The sequence below is a fragment of the Somniosus microcephalus genome, chromosome 12, assembly GCF_052327205.1.
Source record: "Somniosus microcephalus isolate GS21.2 chromosome 12, FLI_Smic_1.0, whole genome shotgun sequence".
In the NCBI taxonomy this organism is placed as follows: Eukaryota; Metazoa; Chordata; class Chondrichthyes; order Squaliformes; family Somniosidae; genus Somniosus; species Somniosus microcephalus.
The window spans coordinates 106,161,681-106,185,048 of record NC_140998.1 but is presented as its reverse complement, the minus strand read 5'-3'; the positions used below and the strand labels follow the sequence as shown (position 1 = coordinate 106,185,048).

The 23,368-nt window shown below is 43.4% G+C and overlaps 1 protein-coding gene across 3 annotated transcripts in view; it reads left to right on the top strand.

The window, feature by feature from the left end:
* Window positions 1-23,368, top strand: part of npas3 (neuronal PAS domain protein 3) — a 1,485,068-nt gene that overhangs the window by 479,633 nt on the left and 982,067 nt on the right. For all 3 annotated transcript variants that reach the window (XM_086003382.1, XM_086003381.1, XM_086003383.1), the window contains exon 3: window positions 2,155-2,399. In XM_086003382.1, coding sequence (XP_085859508.1) covers window positions 2,155-2,399 — 245 coding nt within the window. The remainder of the gene's footprint in view (window positions 1-2,154; window positions 2,400-23,368) is intronic.

The window sequence follows — 23,368 nt, the reverse complement described above, 5'->3', positions numbered from 1 at the left end:
GTCCCACTGACCTGGACAACACAGGAGAGGTATTGTAGGAGGAGGATGTGGTCAATCAGGACAAAAACTGCAGAGGGGACAAGGAGAGGGGATGCATCATGGTCACACTCACAGAAGATGTCATTTGTCACTTTGGTTACGACTGTTTTGGTCCTGTGGCAGGGGCTGAAACCTGATTGGAGAGATTCAAACATGGAGTTTTGGGAAAGATAGGTACGCATTTGGGAAGTGACAGTGCATTCAAGGATTTTGGAGAGGAAAGGGAAACTGGAGATGGGACAGTAGTTTACAAGGACAGGGTGTGGGGGGAGGGGGATGGGTGCGGTGGTAATGATGGCCGGTTTGAAAGGGAGGGGGACAGTGCCTGAGGAAAGGGAACTATTTACAATATCTTCGTGCAAGGAGCCCAAGAAGAGAAGTTGGGTGGTTAGGAGTTTAGTGGGAATGGGGTTAAGGGCGCAGCAGGTTGGTCTCGAGGATGAGATGAGCTAGGAGAGGGCATGAGAGATATAAGCGTGAAGCTAGAGAGAGCCATGGATTCAGGACTAGGGCTAGACTCTCCTGTCAACTGATTACATTTAATCCTTGTGTTAAGCTGACAGCATTTTTTTTCTAAAACATCTATTGTTGGGACAATACTCTTAAGACGGAATTTATGAAAAATGGAATTATGTTACCAAGGAGATAACATTTAGAATAATGAAGAGTAGATCCTAGAAAATTGACTATTTTACTGCAACTCAGGGCAGAGCCACAAAAGCAATTGATTGGTCTTGGCATTTAGTCTTATATCAGTTGTGTCATCCATGGCTTCAGGAGAGAGAACACTAATCTAAAGTGACGTATGTGTTCTGGCGAGCTATTCTTCCCTTGATGAAAGCAATTACTCTGTTCTTAAATGATAATTTGCAGGGGTTCCAGCCACTTTAATTGATAATTTTTTGTTCTCAGAAGTTCAATTGTAGAATGATTGGTTGAACTGGTAAATAGAAATCCAGAGTGTTAAATGCAGAAGTTGTTTCACCTTGACAGTGTTGTAACTTATTGCTTGCACAGCATGACACTTTTCTTAGTTTGAAGTCACTGGAATGGTCTCTTAGAGATGAACAACAACAAAATAACTAGTGCAACTATTTATAGTGCCAAAATGTTTAACTCCATGGACAGAATGAAGGTCAAAAATCATTTCATAACTCAGAATTCTAATCTTTCAAACTAATTCAACTTGAGTTTCTGGAACAAATGACATTTTGCCTTTGTGTCACACTTTGCTTTCCAACATGCATTATAACTGATAACATATATTGTTTGCATATCAGACCATCTATTGGTGCATTTTGCTGATGTATTGTTGGAACAATCTACAACAGGAGTTTGCCACTTTGATGTGAATCAAAAATAATAAAACATTTTAAGTGGAACTCTCTTAAATGTGGAACTTTGTATAAATAGCACATTTTTAATAATGTGCAAAACTGGTAAATACCAGTGACTGATGTCTGTTGCAATTGTTTAAAAATGTTATTTATTTCTGTTAACATTTACCTTTATGGTGCCATTTTGATATACCATTGAAAACATAAATAATATTACACACGCCTTAATCTGACATAATTTGAAGATATTGGACTGAAGGCTGATTTTGTTTAATCCATACACAGTATGTGAGAGCACTGTTGGTATATTTGTGTGATTGAAAATATTGTAGAGAAGCTAGTTCAATTTCTCTGTCTTTTCCTGTGGCAAAGGACAAAGTTCCAACCAAGTGCGTCCCAAGAGACATAGCTGGGATTAGTAAATTGCTGCATCTGGAATTATGGGCACAAACGCATGTCCTCCCCCTTTTGTGCCATATTTTGTAGAAGCAGCAACACATTTAGCCTTTACATCTGTTAAAATATGCACACCTTTTGCATCTCATTTCATTTGGAAAGGTGATTTTTTTCTAGAAATTCTACTTGGATATAATCTAGATTCAGAGAACAGTCCTCAGTAAAAAAAAAAGATTCGATAATCTGCGTTATGATACTCTACAAACTTTTAAATTGTTATTTTTGTTTGGACCATAAACAAACATTTTTAACCATCTCAGTGCTGTTACATTTTTAAATTTTACTTCTGTTGCACTGAACTTGGTTTGTTTTCTTCTCTTAGTTTACAAGCCTTGCGAAAGGAGAAATCTCGAGATGCTGCTCGATCCCGCCGAGGAAAGGAAAACTTTGAGTTCTATGAATTGGCAAAACTACTGCCACTCCCAGCAGCCATCACAAGCCAGTTAGATAAGGCATCAATAATTCGCCTCACCATTAGTTATCTGAAAATGAGGGACTTTGCGAACCTAGGTGACCCACCCTGGAATTTGCGGTTGGAGGGACCCCCACCTAATACATCTGTGAAAGGTAAGAAAATTAGTTCAGATTAGAATAGTTGCACTGCTTTACTATTACTGTGCTTTGAATGTAAATAAGGTGATCCTTACCTGAATGTCTGAAAGCAATTTGAACAGATGCTTTGTGTTTTCTTGGTAACTTAAAACAAATGTGTGCATTTTTAGTCTTTCTCTTTCACAAGTGTAGACATTTTTGGGGGTGGCTGTACAGGAGGGGGTATTTTCATTCCTTATTTTCAGTTCTCCTGCATACATCATTCCCCAGCCAAGAGGATAGGTAGAAGACCCCCTGGATCCAGTTGCTTGGTGGTGTGCAGGAACAGACCAGATTGATTTTTCTTTTGTGGCCTTCCTCCCTGTTGAAAGACACTTGGTCACCACTCAGTGCCTTGCCATGATGGTGCAGCTGAGATTAGAAAATCAAATGGTTTAAGAAGGAAATTATAACTATGATCCTATGCCCTTTAATAATGTTACACGGTGTTACAAATATTGGCAAATGGTGTTACACGCAAAGCAGAAAATGTGTGCCAACATGTTAATGCCAACTTCATTGTATTTGTTTGTAGGATAACTGTGCTTTTAGGAGAAGCATCAAACAAAATACTAATTCAAAATGTATTGAAAACATACATAAACATGAAGAGCAGCCTTAATTAACATTTGCTTAGAATAGTTCTTTTCCAATCTCCACAAGATTCAAAATCAAATTTTGATGAGGTGTTGTGCAGCACCAGCAGCTGTTTCAAAAGGCAGAGTGTTGCTTCATGAATATAGGAAAATTGTGTGAGAGGGAAGTGCATATAACTTTGGGAAATAGTGAGAATTGATTAGACTACGTTATTTAATTTTCAGTAAAGATGAATGAAAATTAGTCTTGTACGTCAAATATATACTGTACTGTACTGCAGTTCTAATGCTTGCATTTGACATAGTTAGCCATTGCCAAAAACATGACACAACAATAGTTTATGTTCTATTCAGCTTCAAGGTAGTGCCTACTTTTTATATATATATTATTAAAAATCTTTATAAGTGCGCACTTGCCATTCACAAACCTTACTCCCTACTGTCACGATGTTTGGTAATGATTTTACCATTTACCATTGAAACTGCCTATGTAAACATTTTAGAATGGCATTTCATTCCTTAAGCAGTTACAGATCACAATTTCTTGAGGAATTAACTGAATCAAAGTGATTTTTGTAAAAGAATCATCGGACATTTATCCTCAGTAGTAGGAATTTATGTTGTCTAAAATAATATTTGAAATAAAAACATTAAAAAAATTCAGAATTTACAATAGCATAGTTGCATTTACCACTGAATTATCTTCTGTGTCTTTTATTGCCTTCCTGGAAGTTTTTACTTCAAGGTCTTAGCCTTTATCAAAATCCCTGGCTTCAACTGGATATTTTTACCTCTGAATAGTTGGACAGAACTTCCAACTACCTGTAAATTCTGAGTATGATAATTTTGCTGAATTTCCCAGCATGCAATCTGCATATCAGCATGAATTCATGATAGTATGTCTCCTCGTGCTGTGAATATTTAAGTTTCTTTGCATTTTCCAAAAATATTTAAAACAAAATGGAGATTGAATTGTTAAAGCTTTCATTTCAGGAAAAAAATTACACTTTTAATAATTGCTTATCTGTTATCAACTGCTCAAAGACAGAGAGCACCTGTGATCAACAACAACTACGATTGTAGTTTCTTTGTTAATATTTAGAAATGAAGGCAAAGAGATGGATTTATTTTTTAGTTACTTGCCTCTTAATTTCTGTGAAATATACAGAAAAAATTTGTTCGGTACCATTTTTGAGGCTTACAGTTTTTTATATCAAGACTTGGAAACTGTAAACAAGGAAAATTTGTCAAACTCAATAACACGTTTGATGAGGTGATCACACCGCAGGTAAGGGCTGCACAGGCAGAAGGGAAATGGGTGATCATCAGGCAGAGCAGTAGAGGCAGGCAGGTAATGCAGGGGACCCCTGTGGCCATCCCCCTCTCAAACAGGTATACCAATTTGGATACTGTTGAGGGGGATGAGTTACCAGAGGAAGGCAGCAGCAGCCAACCTCCCGGCACCAGGGGTGCTTCTGCTGCTCAGGAAGGGAGGAAAAAGAGTGGGAGAGCAATAGTGGTAGGGGATTCTATTGTAAGGGGAACAGATAGGCGTTTCTGTGGCCGTAGACGTGACTCCAGGATGGTTTGTTGCCTCCCTGGTGCCAGGGTCAAGGATGTCACTGAATGGCTGCAGGGCATTCTGAAGGGGGAGGGTGAACAGTCAGAGGTCGTGGTTCACATTGGGACCAATGACATGGGTAGGAAGAGGGATGAGGTCCTGCAGCAAGAATTTAGGGAGCTAGGTAGCAGATTAAAGAGCAGGACCTCAAAGGTTGTAATCTCTGGATTACTCCCGGTGCCACGTGCTAGTGGGTATAGGAATAGGAGGATAGAGCAGATGAATGCGTGGCTAAAGAGTTGGTGCAGGAGGGAGGGCTTTAGTTTCCTGGATCACTGGGCCTGCTTCTGGGGAAGGTGGGACTTGTACAAGTCGGACGGGTTGCACCTGAACCACAGCGGGACAAATATCCTTGCGGGGAGGTTTGCTAGCACTGTTCGGGGGGGTTTAAACTAAAATGGCAGGGGGTTGGGAACCTGAGCAGGGAGACAGAGGAAAGGGAAACAGGGATAAAAGCAAAAGATAGGAAGGAGAAAAACAAAAGTGGCAGTCAGAGAAATCAACGGTTTAAATCAAACGTGGCCACAGTAAATAATAATTCTAATAGATCTAAGAGCGTTAAAAAAACAAGCCTGAAGGCTTTGTGTCTTAATGCGAGGAGCATTTGTAATAAGGTGGACGAATTGGCTGCGCAAATAGAGGTAAACGAATATGATTTGGTTGGGATTACGGAAACGTGGCTCAAGGATGGCCAAGACTGGGAACTCAACATCCAGGGGTATTCGATATTCAGGAAAGATAGGCAAAAAGGAAAGGGAGGTGGGGTAGCATTACTGGTTAAAGAAGGGATTAATACAATTGTAATGAAGGATATTAGCTCTCACGATGTGGAATCTGTATGGGTAGAATTGAGAAATACTAAGGGAAAAAAACATTAGTGGGAGTGGTATATAGACCTCCAAACAGTAAGGCGGAGGTTGGGGATGGCATGAAAAGGGAAATTAAAGAAGCGTGCAATAAGGGCACAGCAGTCATCATGGGTGACTTTAATCTACATATAGATTGGGCCAACCAAATTAGTAACAATACTGTGGAGGAGGAATTCCTGGAGTGTTTACGGGATAGTTTCCTAGACCAATATGTCGAGGAACCAACCAGAGATCAGGCCATCTTAGACTGGGTATTATGTAACGAGAAAGGATTAATTAGCAATCTTGTTGTACGAGGCCCCTTGGGTCGGAGCGATCATAATATGATCGAATTCTTCATTAAGATGGAGAATGAAGTAGTTGACTCAGAGACTAGGGTCCTGAATTTAAATAAAGGAAACTACGATGGTCTGAGGAGCGAGTTGGGTAGGATTGATTAGGGAATGGCACTCAAAGGGTTGACGGTGGATAGGCAATGGCAAACATTCAAAGCCAGAATGGATGAGCTACAGAATTTGTTCATCCCAGTTTGGCATAAAAATAAAACAAAAAAGGTGACTCAACCGTGGCTAACAAGGGAAATTAGGGATAGCATAAGATCCAAGGAGAGGACATATAAATTGGCCAGAAAAAGCAATAATCCTGAGGATTGGGAGCAGTTTAGGATTCAACAAAGGAGGACAAAGGGATTAATTAAGAAAGGGAAAATAGAATATGAGAGTAAGCTAGCAGGCAACATAAAAACTGACTGTAAAAGCTTTTATAGAAATGTGAAGAGAAAAAGATTGGTGAAGTCAAGCGTAGGTCCCTTGCAGTCAGAATCAGGGGAATTTATAATGGGAAACAAAGAAATGGCAGACCAACTAAATTCATACTTTGGTTCTGTCTTCACAAAGGAGGACACAAATAACCTCCCAGAGATGCCGGGGAACATAGGGCCTGATGAAAGGGAGGAACTGAAAGAAATCAGTATTTGCAGGGAAATGGTGTTAGGAAAATTGATGGGACTGAAGGCCGATAAATCCCCAGGGCCTGATAATCTACATCCCAGGGTACTTAAGGAAGTGGCCCTAGAAATAGTAGATGCATTGCTGGTCATCTTCTAGAACTCGATAGACTCTGGAACAGTACCCATGGATTGGAGGGTAGCTAATGTTACCCCACTATTCAAAAAAGGTGGTCGAGAAAAAGCGGGGAATTATAGACCGGTAAGCCTGACATCGGTAGTGGGAAAAATGCTAGAATCTATTATAAAAGATGTAATAGCAGAGCACTTGGTAAGCAGTGACAGGATCGGACAAAGTCAACATGGATTTACAAAAGGTAAATCATGCTTGACTAATGTACTGGAATTTTTTGAGGATGTAACTGGTAAAATAGATAAGGGAGAACCAGTGGATGTGGTGTATTTGGACTTTCAGAAGACTTTCGATAAGGTCCCACATAAGAGATTAGCGTACAAAATTAAGGCACATGGGATTGGGGGCAAGGTATTGACTTGGATAGAGAACTGGTTGGCGGACAGAAAGCAAAGAGTTGGAATAAACGGGTCGTTTTCCGAGTGGCAGGCAGTGACTAGTGGGGTACCGCAAGGATCGGTCCTAGGACCCCAGCTGTTCACAATATATATTAATGATCTGGACGAGGGAATTGGATGTAATATCTCCAAATTTGCAGACGACACAAAGCTGGGTGGGAGGGTAAGCTGTGAGGAGGATATCGTGAAACTCCAGTACGATTTGGACAGGTTGGGTGATTGGGCAGAAACATGGCAAATGCACTATAATGTGGATAAATGTGAGGTTATCCACTTTGGTGGCAAAAACAGGAAGGCAGATTATTATTTGAATGGCAATAGATTGGGAGAAGGGGAAGTGCAAAGAGACCTGGGTGTTCTTGTGCACCAGTCGCTGAAGGTAAGCTTGCAGGTGCAGCAGGCGGTTAAGAAGGCAAATGGTATGTTGGCCTTCGTAGCAAGAGGGTTTGAGTACAGGAACAAGGATGTCTTGCTACAGTTGTACAGGGCCTTGGTGAGACCACATCTGGAGTATTGTGTGCAGTTTTGGTCGCCTTACCTGAGGAAGGACGTTCTTGCCATGGACGGAGTGCAGCGAAGATTCACCAGGCTGATACCTGGGATGGCAGGAATGACGTATGAGGAGAGATTGTGTCGATTGGGCTTATACTCACTGGAGTTTAGAAGATTGAGAGGGGATCTCATCGAAACCTATAAAATTCTGTCAGGCCTGGACAGACTAGATGCAGGAAGGATGTTTATGATGGCCGGGGAGTCCAGAACCAGGGGTCATAGTCTAAGGATAAGGGGTAGGCCATTTAGGACTGAAATGAGGAGGAATTTCTTCACCCAGAGAGTGGTGAACCTGTGGAATTCTCTGCCACAGAGGGCGGTGGAGGCCAGTTCATTAAATATATTCAAAAAAGAGTTGGATATATTTCTTAAGATTAAAGGGATCAAGGGATATGGGGAGAAGGCAGGGACAGGGTACTGAATTTGGATGATCAGCCATGATCTCATTGAATGGCGGAGCAGGCTCGAAGGGCCGAATGGCCTACTCCTGCTCCTATCTTCTGTTTCTATGTTTCTAAAGGGTAGATTTCCCACCAGGAGTTGCCAGGAGTATAGGATAAGGAAATTGTGCAATGCCAGCCATGATTTCCTGACTTTTTGGGTGAATGTCCGACATATGGAAGGGGTGGAGAAGCAGAATGTTTATGTTAACATGCTTTAATTAAGGAATGTAAAAATAGGAATCACTGATGATAAAGGAAGGGAGCGTTACCTGAGAGTATAAAAGAGGGTGTGGGTTGGACGTGGATGGAGGCTGATGGGCAGGAGAACAATGGGGCTGGAATGCCTTACATCAGAAATGAGGCAAGGGCAGTTAATTAACCTGGGCCGCACCTTCACAAGGCTACTGGAACTGCCGTCCCTCCTTCCTTTCCCCATTGGACCCGACCAGTCAATTACCCTAATCAGACCAATCAAAGCATTCGAATCCGCCCTCCCGCCTTTCCCAGTGGAGCACCCGACCTGTCAATCACCCCAATGGGGCGGAGTGTAAAACCACAAAATGGCGGCCGAGTGGCTCCGGGCTGAAGTTTTGGCGCATTGAAGGTAGGAGTGTGATTCTGCTCCTGCTCCCTCCCTCTCGGACAGAAAGCAGCGAGTAGGGGTAAAGGGTAGCTATTCAGAGCGGCAGAAGGTGAGAAGTGGGGTCCCACAAGGATTAGTGCTGGGACCACTGTTGTTCACAATTTATATTAATGATTTAGAATCAAAAACACAATTTCTAAATTTGTGGATGACACCAAATTGGGGGGATAGTCAACATTGAGGAGGACTGCAACAAATTACAAGAAAACATTAATACATTTGCATAATGCACATATAATTGGCAAATGAATTTCAACACAGATAAGTGTGAGGTATTACATTTTGGTAAGAAAAGTAAGGAGGTCACATATTACTTGGAAAATAAGAATCTAAATGGGGTAGAGGAGCAAAGAGATCTGGGCGTACAAATACACAAATCACTAAAAGTAGCAATGCAGGTATGTAAGGCCATGTGTAAGGGGTCGTTTTAACGAGCTTGTGGTGTGCGAGATCGGTTTTTGATTTCACACTGCTCGTGAGCGGTTCCGAAGCGCTCCCCCCTCACCGGTTCTAGACACTGGGCTTATTGCCAGACCACCTTGATGTGTTGGCCCAACTTGTGACTCGGAAGACAAATGGATCAGGTGAGACAAAGTAAGTTTTAAATCAAAGGTATCTTTATTTTTAAGGAGAATAAAACATAGAGAATGAAGAAACAATGCAGACAAAAATCATGAACACGCCTCTCAATGGGAACTAAAATTTAACACACAAGAGTTACTTTGACTATCATAATACATCAATTCTAAATCAGCAATATAATAAAACGGGGGTGGAGAAAGCGCACGGCACAACGAAGGATGAATAACACTCCCGAATTACAAAGCCCTTAATATTAAAAACCCTCCCGTCTCTAAAGTATACCTCAACTGGATCAGCTAGGTGGAGTTGGGCCTGTATGCTCACCAGGGTTTTTAAAACTGTCCTTGACCTTGGTGCTCCTGTATCGTCCGGGATCTCCAATCTTCCTTATGGGACCGGCTCCTGAACCTGCTCTCCTGCTCGAACTTGTAGCCCCTCCGTGCTCCTCGAACCGTAATCGAACCTCTCCACTCGCTCTGCCTTTGACCTCGTGTCTGTGTGAAACTGTGTTTTTTTTTTAATGTCTCTTTTCCCCCAACAGTTAGACTGTTTTCTTGCCCTTATCTTGGCGCCAAATCAGGGGTTTTCTTTTGTTAAAGTAATGGGCAGGCTGCTTTGACAAAAGCGGGTACTTTATTTTAATGTCTTGTAAATGAAACTAATGGGATCTGTCCTGTGTCCCTCTGAGTTTGGTACAGATAATAGGTTTTGTCTGTGCTCTGCGATTTCAGAGATGGGTTTGTGTTTTGCTAGCAATTAACACACCTTGAGGTGTATATACTTTTGTTTTGACTTCGTTACTACTATAACCATTTTACCATATCAATTGCAGTCAGTTCTGGAATCTTCTAATCGGTGGTGACTCAGGTTTCTTTAAGATACTGCAGTGGTATGTCCTTCTGAAATGAGTCATGTGATCTGCCAACTCCATCTTGTGTTCATAAAATGTGGCCATTTCAGGGGTTTTACAATGTAGACTGTATTTTCCTGGATTTTTGTGAATCCTACACATGACAAAACAAGCCAAGCACTAGGGTTTATTTCTAGAGAGATAGAATTGAAAAGTAGTGAAGTTATGCTAAACTTGTATCGAACCTTGGTTAGACCACACTTGGAGTAGTGTGTACAGTTCTTGTCGCCATATTATAAAAAGTATAGAGGCACTGGAGAGCGTGCAGAGAAGATTTACAAGGATGATACCAGAACTGTGAGATTATACCTATCCGGAAAGGATGAACAGGCTGGTTCTCTTTTCTCTTGAAAAGAGAAGGCTGAGGGGTGACCTAATAGAGGTCTTTAAAATTATGAAAGGTTTTGATAGAGTAGATACAGAGAGAGTGTTTCCACTTGTGGGGAAGAGCAAAACTAGAGGCCATCAATATAAAATAGTCACCAAGAAATCAAATGGGGGAATTCAGAAGAAACTCCTTTACCCAGAGAGTGGTGAGAATGTGGAACTCGCTACTACAGGGAGTAGTTGAGGCGAATAGTATAGATGCATTTAAGGGGAAGCTAGATAAGCATATGAGGGAGAAGGGAATTGAGGGTTATGCTGATAGAGTTAGATGAGGAAGGATGGGAGGAGGCTTAAGTGGAGCATAAATGCTGGCATGGACTGGTTGAGCTGAATGGCCTGCTTCTGTATATCCTATGTAATTCTATGTAATACTGCCAGATCCCAGCTTATCTCCAATACTGTCAGACTCTGCCTTCAACCCTCCCCCCTGCCCCCACCCCCATCGTGTTTCAAAACCTCCTCCTCAGTTTGCTAGATTCTAGGATCCACCTCCTCAGATTCCTCCTCGAACTCCCAGATCTCAAGAACCCTTTTCTGCTCACAAAACTCTCAACAGCATGTCAGTGATCCCTGATTCCAGGACCACCTTCAATGTTCCCAGACACTAAAATTCCTTTTACCAATGCTCCCAAATCCCAGGATTCATTTCCTAGTGATCCCAAAACCTCCCTCTCCAATATAACTGGAAGCCCCTTCCCAAACCCTGGGACCCCCCGCAAAATACTGCTAGACTCTAAGAAATAAAGGGGGAGAAATTCGGTACCTTAGCACCTCCCGTTATCGCCTCCGGGGGCGATAACAGGGCGCTAACGACTTACTGACCGGGCGCAACAAAATGAACGACTTCTGCTAAATTGGCCAAGAGGTTTGCGGCGGCGGTATCACCTTGCGCCACGATGTCCTGCGATTGGAGATCATGACGTCATTGCCATGCACATCGCCCCGGTAGCGCCCGGACCTGAACTTCGGTTCCGCCCCCTGCAGCATCGCCGGGCGACAATACCAGCAGCTGCAGGAGGCATTGTTTGGGAGGACAGGAGCTTCGGAGGCGCAAATAAAAGGGGATGTTGGCACGGGTATGAGAAAAATTTTAACAATGCTTCAAGTGATTTTTTTTTATTGCTCCTGGGCCACGATCGATCAGTCCAGCACACTGCTGGAGTGCATGGGGTTGATTGGGCCGGATCGTGGCTGCTCTCAGGGACCAGCTAACTAGTCCCAATGCAGAGCCTGCAGCGATGGCCCTTCCCTTTAAGGGAGGGAAGGAGCCTCGGATCGTGGCAGCGCTGCGCGGGACCTTGTGCAGCACTGCACCACTACTGCCCTGCCTGCATTCTTTAGCACTCCAGGAGGGAGCGCTCCACTTCCTTCCTGGAGTGCAAACTTGAATTTTGAAAAAGCTGGGAATCATTAGCGCCTGACGCTAAGATTCCCAGCTTTCAAGAGTTGGCGCCCCAAATGGGGCGATACTGAATTTCTCCCCCAAAGACATTGCAATATTGCCAAATCCCAGCCCCCTTCACAGTGCTCTCAGATCCCAGGGCTACCCCTTTTTCAGTTTTCTTGGTTATACCAGTTGACATAACATCCTTGTTCTTATGTATCCTCCAGCTCACTGTGCAATGCCATGTGACACCCGTTAATAACATGAAAATATTTTAAGGCTTTGGTGTGCAGATGTGTAACCAAGGATGATGTCTGGGCCAGCAAGGAGCAGGAGTGCTCTCTGATGCCATTGCTATCAATGTACTTGCCAGCTTCACTGCAGAGATCATCTAATGAAACATGTAAAGTGCCATTTTAACACCTACATTTACATTTTTTTTCTGTGTGGGGATTGAGGAGAGAATGGCAATCGTGTGTGGTCAAACATTGACCAAAATCATTTTGTTGAATTTGACAACTTAGGAGAGCAAAAGATATTTCAGAAAGTGTTTATTTAATCTCAAACAGACTATTTACTAAATTGTTGCTTGAAACCTAAATCTTGAAGGATTTTTTGGTGTCATGAATGAGGAAAGAAGATAGTGAACATTTGCAAAGTCTGTCCTCAGAAAAATGTTCTTCAGTGGATCTTTCTAATTGCCAGCTAATTGAACCAACTTGATCCAACATCTGAAGAAGCATCTTGGCTAATTGCCTCTATTTAAAAAAGCTGTTAACATTATTATTTGAATTAATGCAATGTAAAATGACAGCAGCTGCTAACCAACTGCTCATTTAGCCAGGGCCTTCCTGATTATGTGGTTCATCGGAACAGTTAAATCGGTTTCTGTTAGAAAATTCTTTTTTTGAAGCCTTAGTATTGGTTACTCTGAAAGTGAAATTCCTCTTTTCCTGAATAATGTGAACAAGACCTGTTTAATTTCATATTCCTAAAGTACTAAAAAAAATGGAAATGCATAATTTTGTAAAGTACAGTACAGTTGCCGCAAGTAAGATTTTAGTAGCAGAACAAAATAGCAGCTAATCGTAAACCACCTGTAACAATTTTCCTTTAACACTTCTGAGGCAGCTTACAAGCCCACCCAACCAGTATAAAATTCCTAAACCTCATATGGAATATGAAAGTCTTAATTTACCATAAGGCAATGCGTGTGCTCAAGCTTCTAATGGTAGTCCTCACTTTCTGAAGAATGCTTTGAAGTGCAGTGCAGATAAATATGTTAATAATTGACATTTGCAGTAGCTTTTATACAGCATTCTTATCAAATTATTTTGATGCACTACTTTTTTTTAGTTAACATTTCAAGTTGCATAATTAAATTTGCAATATAAAACTGTCATGTGTCTTTTATATATGCAGTCTTGGTAACTTTAGAACATTATGGCACAGTTGCAGATTAAAGGAAAAATTATTTTCAAAACTGAGGATCTTAATAAAAATTGTCATTTGCTATCATCCTAATTATTAAAGGACCATACCTTGACTCATCGGCAGTAAGCTTCCACCACTTGTGTATATGATGGTATAATGGAGAGACCAGAGTTCAAAGTATTGACCATCTTCAAATTGTCAAGAATTTTGTTCGTAAAGGAATTTATATGAGACAATGTTACATTGTTAAAACACCAAAGGTTTTACATATTCTTATTATAACTTTGGAACTGAGTAAAGTATTCAGTACAGAACCCATATTGCAGTTTCCTGTTGAGTACCCTGTGCAGTGCCTCACATTGTGATCAACCTTCACTTGTATTCTACAGCGGTTTTGATCGTAAACTACTTTAAAAAGTACAACTCATAACACAACAGAAATGCAGAAGAATGAAATCCCATTTCACAAGTCCTAATAATTTCCTTAATCTTTAACTTCTCATATGTATTTACCATCCCTAATTGACATTCTATATTGAATCACGATAGAATTTGCGGTGGATAATAACAGCGAGCTAACAGCATTCGCTTTTATTACCCCGTGGAAACTGACTGCAATTTCAGGATGTAGCACATGCGCAACTGAAAGCGGAAATCCTGAAGTTGTGGTCAGTCAGTTACTGCTCCGATGCTGGCTGCGCTGTGCACCCTCCCGCCCCATAGCCAGCAATCAGTGTAACCAGTGAAATCAGTGAAACTGACAAAAACTTGGACTTTTCTGCGGTATTGTCGCTGTTAAATACCCCATTAAAAGTTAGGCCTTGTTGGATTAGGTATAATGGGTTTTAACAGTGTGTTGACTGCTAAACAACATTATAGCCCTGCGAAACTAAATTTAATGTTGTGGAGTGTCAAATTTCTCCCATTATAATAAAAAAAATTACAATTTGTAAGGAACTTTAAAAAAAATTATATTTTTTAAAAGTTTGTTCATATTTATTTCAGGTTTACCTTTTCCCCATGTGAGAGCCCCAACCCTTGTTTTGCTCTCTATAACATTTTTTAAAAGTCCGAATAAAAGCAGCATCTTCACTTCCTGGTTCCCTGTCTGTGAGAATTCTGCATTGTGATTGACTGCTTAGACAGCTTGTTGACATCACTGCAGCTCGCACTAGGAATTCCCCACTATTCCACACTGATCTCACATACATGCCGAAAAAGGCAAACACCTCGCCACAGAGATCGTGAGATCTTTGTGGGCAGCTTTATTCAGGGCCAGTGGCAAACGCCTTTGCTTTGCCACTGACCAGAAATTCCGGGCCCTATTAAAATGCCATCATTGCACCTTAATATTGCACTGTGGCTTGCACCACTTGTCTCACTGTACTAATACTAGAATATAGAAAAGTGATGTTTGGTCCATCAAGGCAGTTATTCCAACATGTGTAAGTTCATGGTCTATTTAATCACATCTTGAAACGCAACAGAACCATGACGAGCTGAAGAGATACGTGGGATGAATCTGTCATTTCCTTTACAATTTTTATATATGGTTGAAATGTATAAAATATATGTAATATTTCAGTAAGACTAGTGGATCTCTCTTGGATTGGTTATGATAAATTAAAGCATCAGCTGTTTAATGCAACAGGAGCATTCTAGCACAGATGAAATATAACCCTTTCCTTTGGCAATCCCTCAATAAATGAGTAAAAAAACATTCTCAGCACAAAAAGAAAAAATAGAAGAATTGTGTTTTAAGATTGGCCACCTGTTTAGTGAGTATTTAGATGGCTTTGTAGACCAGCCCTAGAGAGATATGTTTTACCACAAAACTGACATATGAAAGACAACCCAGTTGATGGTGCAGTAGCAGCAGACTGACAGTCTTTCTTCTGTCTAGTTTCTTTTCTTTGGCAATCTTATATAATATTAGCAGATGTCTCGCAGTAAGTCAGAATATATCAGCATCATATCATGTAATATAGAAAATATTATTCTACTGCTACAATTTAACTTTGTGTAATTAATTTGCCCCTTTAAGGCCACAAGATTTAATTGCTGTAACAGGATATAACCTGAGGTCAGTTAGAGGCTAGCAACTCTTAGGCAGATACTAAAGTCAATTTTAGTATTTTCTGTTGGAAACTTCTGGGAAACTTTCTCTGTAAATCAGCTGGCACGTTTAAATTCTGGATCCTTCCCAAGGTCAGGAGAAACTTCATTTTATTTTTAAGTTTGACATAAACATGTGCATGTGTGATGCCTAAAGTGGATATTTATTTTTTTGTGTGTGTTTTTTATAATTTCTGTCTACAAAGCTTTACTTCCCGTTATCATGTTTGTCACACATTTGTGCTAACTGTTTCCCATTATAAATTCTTATGTTCAATATTATAATGGGAACTGCCTATGGAAACTTGCCTTACTGTAATTACACCCTCCCACCAGTGGGGGTGCGATAACACCTCTGTTTTACACCCCCGAGTTCCTCAGTCTAGAATCATAGAATGATACAGCACAGACGGAGGCCATTTGGCCCATCGTGCCTGACCCAGCTCTTTGGTAGAGCGATCCAATTAATCCTACTCCCCTGCTCTTTCCCCATAGCGCTGTAAAATGTTTCCCTTCAAGTATTTATCCAATTCTCTTTTGAATGTTATTATTGAATCTGCTTCCACCACCCTTTCAGGCAATGCATTCCAGATCAGAATAACTCGCTGGGTAAAAAAATGTTTCCTCATGTCGCCTCTGGTTCTTTTGACAATCACCTTAAATCTGTGTCCTCTGGTTACCAAACCTTCTGCCGCTGGAAACAGTTTCTCCTTATTTACTGTATCAAAACTATTCATGATTTTGAACACCTCTATCAAATCTCCTCTTAATCATCTCTGCTCTAAGGAGAACAACCCCAGTTTCTCCAGTCTTTCCACATAATTGATGTACCTCATTCCTGGTACCATTCCAGTAAATCTCTTCTGCACCCTCTCCAAGGCCTTGACATTCTTTCCAACGTGTGGTGCCCAGAATTGAACACAATCCTCTAGGAGAAGCCTATTCAGTGTTTTATAAAGATTTAGCATAACTTCCTTGCTTTTGTATTCTCTTCCTTCAACTTGTCCTGCTACCTTCAAAGATTTGTGTACATACATCCCCAGATCTCTCTGTTCTGCACCAACTTTAAAATTGTACCATTTAGTTCATATTGCCTTTCCTCATTCTTCCTACCAAAGTGCATCACTTCACACTTATCTGCATTAAATTTCATCTGTCATGTGTCTACCCATTTCACCAGTCTATGTCCTCCTGAAGTCTGTTACTATCCTCCTCATTGTTTACTATATTACCAAGTTTCATATCATCTGCAAACTTTGAAATTATGCAATGTATACCCAAGTCAAGGGCATTAATATTTATCAAAAAGAGCAGTGGTCCTAATACTGACCCCTGGGGAACACCACTGTTTGCCTCCATCCAGCCTGAAAAATAACCATTCATTACTACTCTCTGCTTTCTGTCCCTTAGCCAATTTTGTACCCATGCTGCCACTGCCCCTTTAATCCCATGACTTCAATTTTGCTAACAAGTCTATTATGTGGTACTTTATCAAACACCTTTTGTAAGTCATCATATACACATATCAACCACGCTACCCTCATCAACCCTGTCTGTTATTTCATCAAAGAACTTGATCAAGTTAATCAAACACGATTTGCCTTTAACAAATCCATGCTGACTTTCATTTATTAGCCCATACTTTTCCAAATGTCAATTAATTTTGATCCAGATTATTGTCTCTAAAAGTTTCTCTACCACTGACGTTAGGATGACTGGCCTGTAATTGCTGGGTATATCCCTCCACTTTATTGAACAGGGGTGTAACATTTGCAATCCTCCAGTCTTCCAGCACAACCCCCACCCAAAGAGGATTGGAAGATTGTGGCCAGATCCTCCACAATTTCCACCCTTACTTCCCTCCGTAACCTAGGATGCATCCCATCTGGACCGGGTGACTTTTCTACTTTGAGGACTGCCAACCTTTTAAGTACGTCCTCTTCATCTATTTTTATCCTATCTAATATCGCTACTGCCTCCTCCTTTACTGCTACATTGGCAGCATCCTCTTCTCTAGTGAAGACAGATTCAAAGTACTCATTTAGTACCTCAGCCATGCCCTTTGCCTCCACAAGAAGATCTCCTTTTTGGTCCCTAATCTGCCCCACCCTTCCTTTGACTACCCTTTTACTATTTATATGTTTATAAAAGACTTTTAGGTTCCCTTTTATGTTAGCCACTAATCTATTCTCATACTTTTTTTTATTAGTTGATGGGATGTGGCCATACAACTTTCAAAGAGTTTTTCAACAAATGAAGACATAGATTATTACTTCAATCTTAATTTTTTTTAATTCGTTCATGGGATGTGGACATCGCTGGAAAGGCCAGCATTTATTACTCATCCCTAGTTGCCCTTGAGAAGGTGGTAGTGAGCCGCCTTCTTGAACCGCTGCAGGCCGTGTGGTGAAGGTCCTTCCACAGTGCTGTTAAGGAGGGAGTTCCAGGATTTTGACCCAGCGACAATGAAGGAGCACCGATATACTTCCAAGTTAGGAAGGTGTGTGACTTGGAGGTGGTGGTGTTCCCATGCGCCTGCTGCCCTTGTCCTTCTAGGTGGTAGAGGTCGCAGATTTGGGAGGTGCTGCCGAAGAAGCCTTGGCGAGTTGCTACAGTGCATCTTGTAGATGGTACACACTGCAGCCACGGTATGTCAGTGGTGGAGGGGGTGAATGTTTAAGGCGGTGGATGAGGTGCCAATCAAGCAGGCAGCTTTGTATTGGATGGTGTCGAGCTTCTTGAGTGCTGTTGGAGCTACACTCATCCAGGCAAGTGGAGAGTATTCCATCACACTCCTGACTTGTGCCTTATAGATGGTGGAAAGGCTTTGGGGAGTCAGGAGGTGAGACACTCGCTGCAGAATACCCAGCCTCTGAACTGCTCTTGTTGCCACTGTATTTATCTGGCTGGTCCAGTTAAGTTTCTGGTCAATGGTGACGCCAGGATGTTGATGGGGGATTCGGCGATGGTAATGCTGTTGAATGTCAAGGGGTGGTGGTTAGATGCTCGCTTGTTGGAGCTAGTCATTGCCTGGCACTTGTGTGGCGCGAATGTTACCTGCACTTATCAGCCCAAGCCTGAATGTCATCCAGGTCTTGCTGCATGCGGGCATGGACTATTCATTATCTGAGGAGTTGTGGATGGCACTGAACACTGTGCAGTCATCAGCGAACATCCCCACTTCTGACCTTATGATGAAGGGAAGGTTATTGATGAAGCAGCTGAAGATGGATGGGCCTAGGACACTGCCCTGAGGAACTCCTGCAGCGATGTCCTGGGGCTGTGATGATTGACCTCCAACTACCACAACCATCTTCCTTTGTGCTAGGTATGATTCCAGCCGGTGGAGAGTTTTTCTCCCGATTCCCATTGACTTCAGTTTTATTAGGGCGCCTTGATGCCAGACTTGGTCAAATGCTGCCTTGATGTCAAGGGCAGTCACTCTCACCTCACCTCTGGAATTCAGCTCCTTTGTCCATGTTTGGACCAAGGCTGTAATGAGAGCCGAATGGTCCTGGCGGAACCCAAACTGAACATCAGTGAGCAGGTTATTGTTGAGTAAGTGCCGCTTGATAGCACTGTCGACGACACCTTCCATCACTTTGCTGATGATTGAGAGTAGACTGATGAGGCTGTAATTGGCCGGGTTGGACTTGTCCTGCTTTTGTGGACAGGACATACCTGGGCAGTTTTCCACATTGTTGGATAGATACAGTGTTGTAGCTGTACTGGAACAGCTTGGCTAGAGGCGCGGCTAGTTCTGGAGCACAAGTTTTCAGCATGACAGCCAGGATGTTGTCAAGGCCCAGAGCCTTTGCTGTATCCAGTGCACTCAGCAGTTTCTTGATATCACGTGGAGTGAATCAAATTGGCTGAAGACTGGCTTCTGTGGTGGTGGGGACCTCAGGAGGAGGCCGATATGGACCATCCACTCGGCACATCTGGCTGCAAACGCTTCAGCTTTGTCTTTTGCACTCACGAGCTGGGCTCCACCATCATTGAGGATGGGGATATTCATGGAGCCTCCTCCTCCCGTTAGTTGTTTAATGGTCCACTACCATTCACGACTGGATGTGGCAGGACTGCAGAGCTTTGATCTGATCCATTGATTGTGGGATCGCTTAGCTCTGTCTATAGCATGCTGCTTCCGCTTTTTAGCATGCATGTAGTCCTGTGTTGCGGCTTCCCTAGGTTGGCACCGCATTTTTAGTTACATCTGGTGCTGCTCCTGGCATGCTCTTCTACACTCCTTATTGAACCAGGGTTGGTCCCCTGGCTTGATGGTAGTGGTAGAATGAGGGCTATATCAGGCCATGAGGTTACAATTTGAGGTGGAATACAATTCTGCTGCTGCTGATGACCCACAACGCCTCATGGATGCCCAGTTTTGAGCTGCTAGATCTGTTTTGAATCTATCCCATTTAGCACGGTGGCAGTGCCCTCAGTGTGAAGACGGGACTTCATCTCCACCATGACTGGTCACTGCTACCATGGACAGGATGCATCTGCGACAGGTAGATTGGTGAGGACGAGGTCAAGTAGGTTTTTCCCTCGTATTGGTTCTCTCACCACCTGTCACAGGCCCAGACTGGCAGCTATGTCCTTTAGGGCTCGGCCAACTCGGTCAGTAGTGGTGCTATCGAGCCACTCTTGGTGATGGACGTTGAAGTCCCCCACCCAGAGTACATTCTGTGCCCTTGCTACTCTCAGTGCTTCTTCCAAATGGTGTTCAACTTGGAGGAGTACTGATTCATCAGCTGAGGGAGGGCGGTAGGTGGTAATCAGCAGGAGGTTTCCTTGCCCATGCTTAACCTGAGCCATGAGACTTCATGGGGTCCGGAGTCAATGTTGAGGACTCCCAGGGCCACTCCTTCCCGATTGTATACCACTGTGCCGCCACCCCTGGTGGTTCTGTCCTGCCGGTGGGACAGGACATACCCAGGGATGGTGAAGGAGGAGTTCGGGACATTGGCTGAAAGGTATGATTCTGTGAGTATGTGGATAGCGCTCCCAATTTTTACTTTGCAGGGTGTACCGTTGTTGTGTCCATAGCTGGTGCCAAGGTCGATGCCGGGTGGTCCGTCCAGTTTTAGTTTTAGTTTTTCGTAGTGGTTTTTTACAACAGAGTGGCTTGCTAGGCCATTTCAGAGGGCAGTTAAGAGTCAACCACATTGTTGTGGGTCTGGAGTCACATATAGGCCAGACCAGGTAAGGATGGTAGATTTCCTTCCCTAACGGACATTAGTGAACCAGATGGGTTTTTAACGACAACCCGATAGTTTCATGATCACCATTACTGATACTAACTATTTATTCCAGATTTATTTAATTAACTGAATTTAAATTCTCCAGTTGCCGTGGTGGGATTTGAACTCACATCTCCAGATGATTAGTCCAGTAACATAGCCACTATGCTATTGTTCCCAACTCGCTTTGCCTCTCTTATTCCCTTTTTTAGATCTCCTTTTTTAGACTGCAGAGAAACTCTTGTACGCTAACCAAATCTACTTCTCTGCTTCCCAAATTGCCATAAGTTTTGCTATTTAATTATAAGTAATATAAAATCAAAGCATTATATCAAAATAAGGACAGAAACAATGGGGGAGAAATTCGGTACCTTAGCACCTGCAGTTAGCGCCTAGCGGGGGCACTAACGGGGCGGTGAGGCAGCAGCGCTGCACGTCAAATCCGGCTCCCCCCATCCCCACCCCCGTAGCACCGCCACTACGAGTTGGCACCAGGGACTTTAGCGCCAGGCAGATCATGACGTCAGTGGGTGCCCAATCTGCCAAATTAAGTATTGCCCCCTGCCTTAGCGCCTCGCCCCGACAGCGACAGGGAAAGGAGGCGTGAAGCAGTCGGTAGCCGGCTCTAGGGGCGCTACTTAAAGTGATCATGAGTAATGAGTCGCAGCTGTCAGGTTAGTGCTGTTTCACTGCTTCCTTGTCAGTTTGACAGTGTGCAACAGTTTAATTCGGTCATTTAAAAGTTGTTTAGTCTCTGGAGTGTTGTTGCTATTAAAAATTAGTTACATTTATTCTCACAAAATATCAAAGTAGTGCACTTTCTTACATTAATGGGGGCTGTACTGGAAGTTGACCTTGCCCTCCAGGATCTACGGCGGTGGGAGCGCAGGCAGCGAGAAAGATTGGAACCTGTGACCAGAGGGAGGAAGAAGGCCATCATGGCTCTCAAGAGGAAGCCTTACCCTCCGAGGGTCCTCAGACAGTAAATCTCCTACCTCCAATTAAGCCAGAAGCAGTGTATTAGAAGGCTCTGTTTTACCAAGGAGGTGGTCACAGAACTCTGCCACCTCCTGCAACCAGACCTCCAGCCTCAGATCAAGGCGTCCATGGCGCTCTCAGTGGCAGTCAAGGTCACCGTTACCCTCAATTTTTCCGCCAGCGGATCCTTCCAGTCTGCAACAGGAGGTATAGGTAACATCTTGAAGTTTGCTGTCCATTGCTGCATCCGTGAGGTCACAGAGGCTCTCTATAGTAGGAGAAGGGACATCATTTCCTTCCCCATCACCAGAGAGAAGCAGGACGAGCGGCATATGGCTTTGCTAGGATAGCGGGATTCCCCATGGTGCAGGGCGCCATTGACTGCACCCACATGGCTCTGCGGACACCACATAACAATGCTGAGATCTTCTGTAACAGCAAAGACTACCACTCTCTTAATGTCCGGTTAGTGTGCGACTACAGACAGCGAATCCTCAATGTGAATGCCTGCTATCCTGGCAGCAGCCGCAATACCTTCATCCTGCGCCAGACCAGTGTCCCAGCACTCTTCCAGCCACCACATCAAGCTTGCGGCTGGCTGGTCGGAGACAAGGGGTATCCGCTCTCCACCTGGCTCATGACTCCGCTCCGCAACCCCAACATTCCTGCCCAGCAGTCTTATAATGAGAGCCATGCTGCCACCAGGAACATCATTGAGCTGACTATCGGGGTGCTCAAGCAACGGTTCCGCTGCCTTGACCACTCGGGAGGATCTCTCCAGTACTCGCCGGAGCGGGTGTCCCATTTCGTCGTGGTGTGCTGTATGCTCCACATTCTGGCCATCATGAGGGCCCAGCCATTGCCAGCAGGGATTGTGGGACGACCTCAGGAGGAGGAACAGGAGTGAGGGAGGAGGCAGCATCTCAGTCAGCCTTCCGGAAGGGTGGTCTGTGATCGCCTCATCAGACTCCAGTAAATTCAACCCCAGATCCCCGTTGCTCACCACATCCCCATCATTCCATATTGGCCCGAGGCCATATTACAGCGCACAGCTGAAATGAGAGACAGCACAAAATTATCCGAAGTAAATTAATAAATTTATCAATAATCAGTGAACACATCTTTACAACAATATTTACTATTCACCCTTGTGCAATCCCTTAGTGCTTCGCATTACTGTGCCTTTGCCTACTCCAGTGCTCCTACGAAGTGTTGGCCCAGTGGCTGCAGCATGGCTGGTGGAAGGCTGCTGAGTGCCCGTGCGGGAGACTTCAGATGGCCTTGCAGGGCGCCCTCGACCAGCTCTGGACCTGGAAGGCCCGGCTGTAGACTGCACCACTTCAGCCTTGGCGGCAGCAGTCTGGACTGACTTGATGACAGGCAGCGACCAGGGTAATGGCGGAGTGCCAGTGGTGGGAGCAGGAACGCTGTCATCCTAAGAGATGACAGCAGCTTCCTGCTCCACTTGCCGGGTAGAGCACCGCTCTCCGTCTCTCCACTGCGGACACCAACTCCTCCAGTGCTTGGTCTGAAAATCTGCGGGCTCTCTCCCTGGGGTATGGATCTGCCATCATGAAACCTGCTTGAGTCTTCCGGCTCCTTGGGCTTAGCCTGCTCTTGCTTGCTGACACAGGTTCACAGCCAGCAA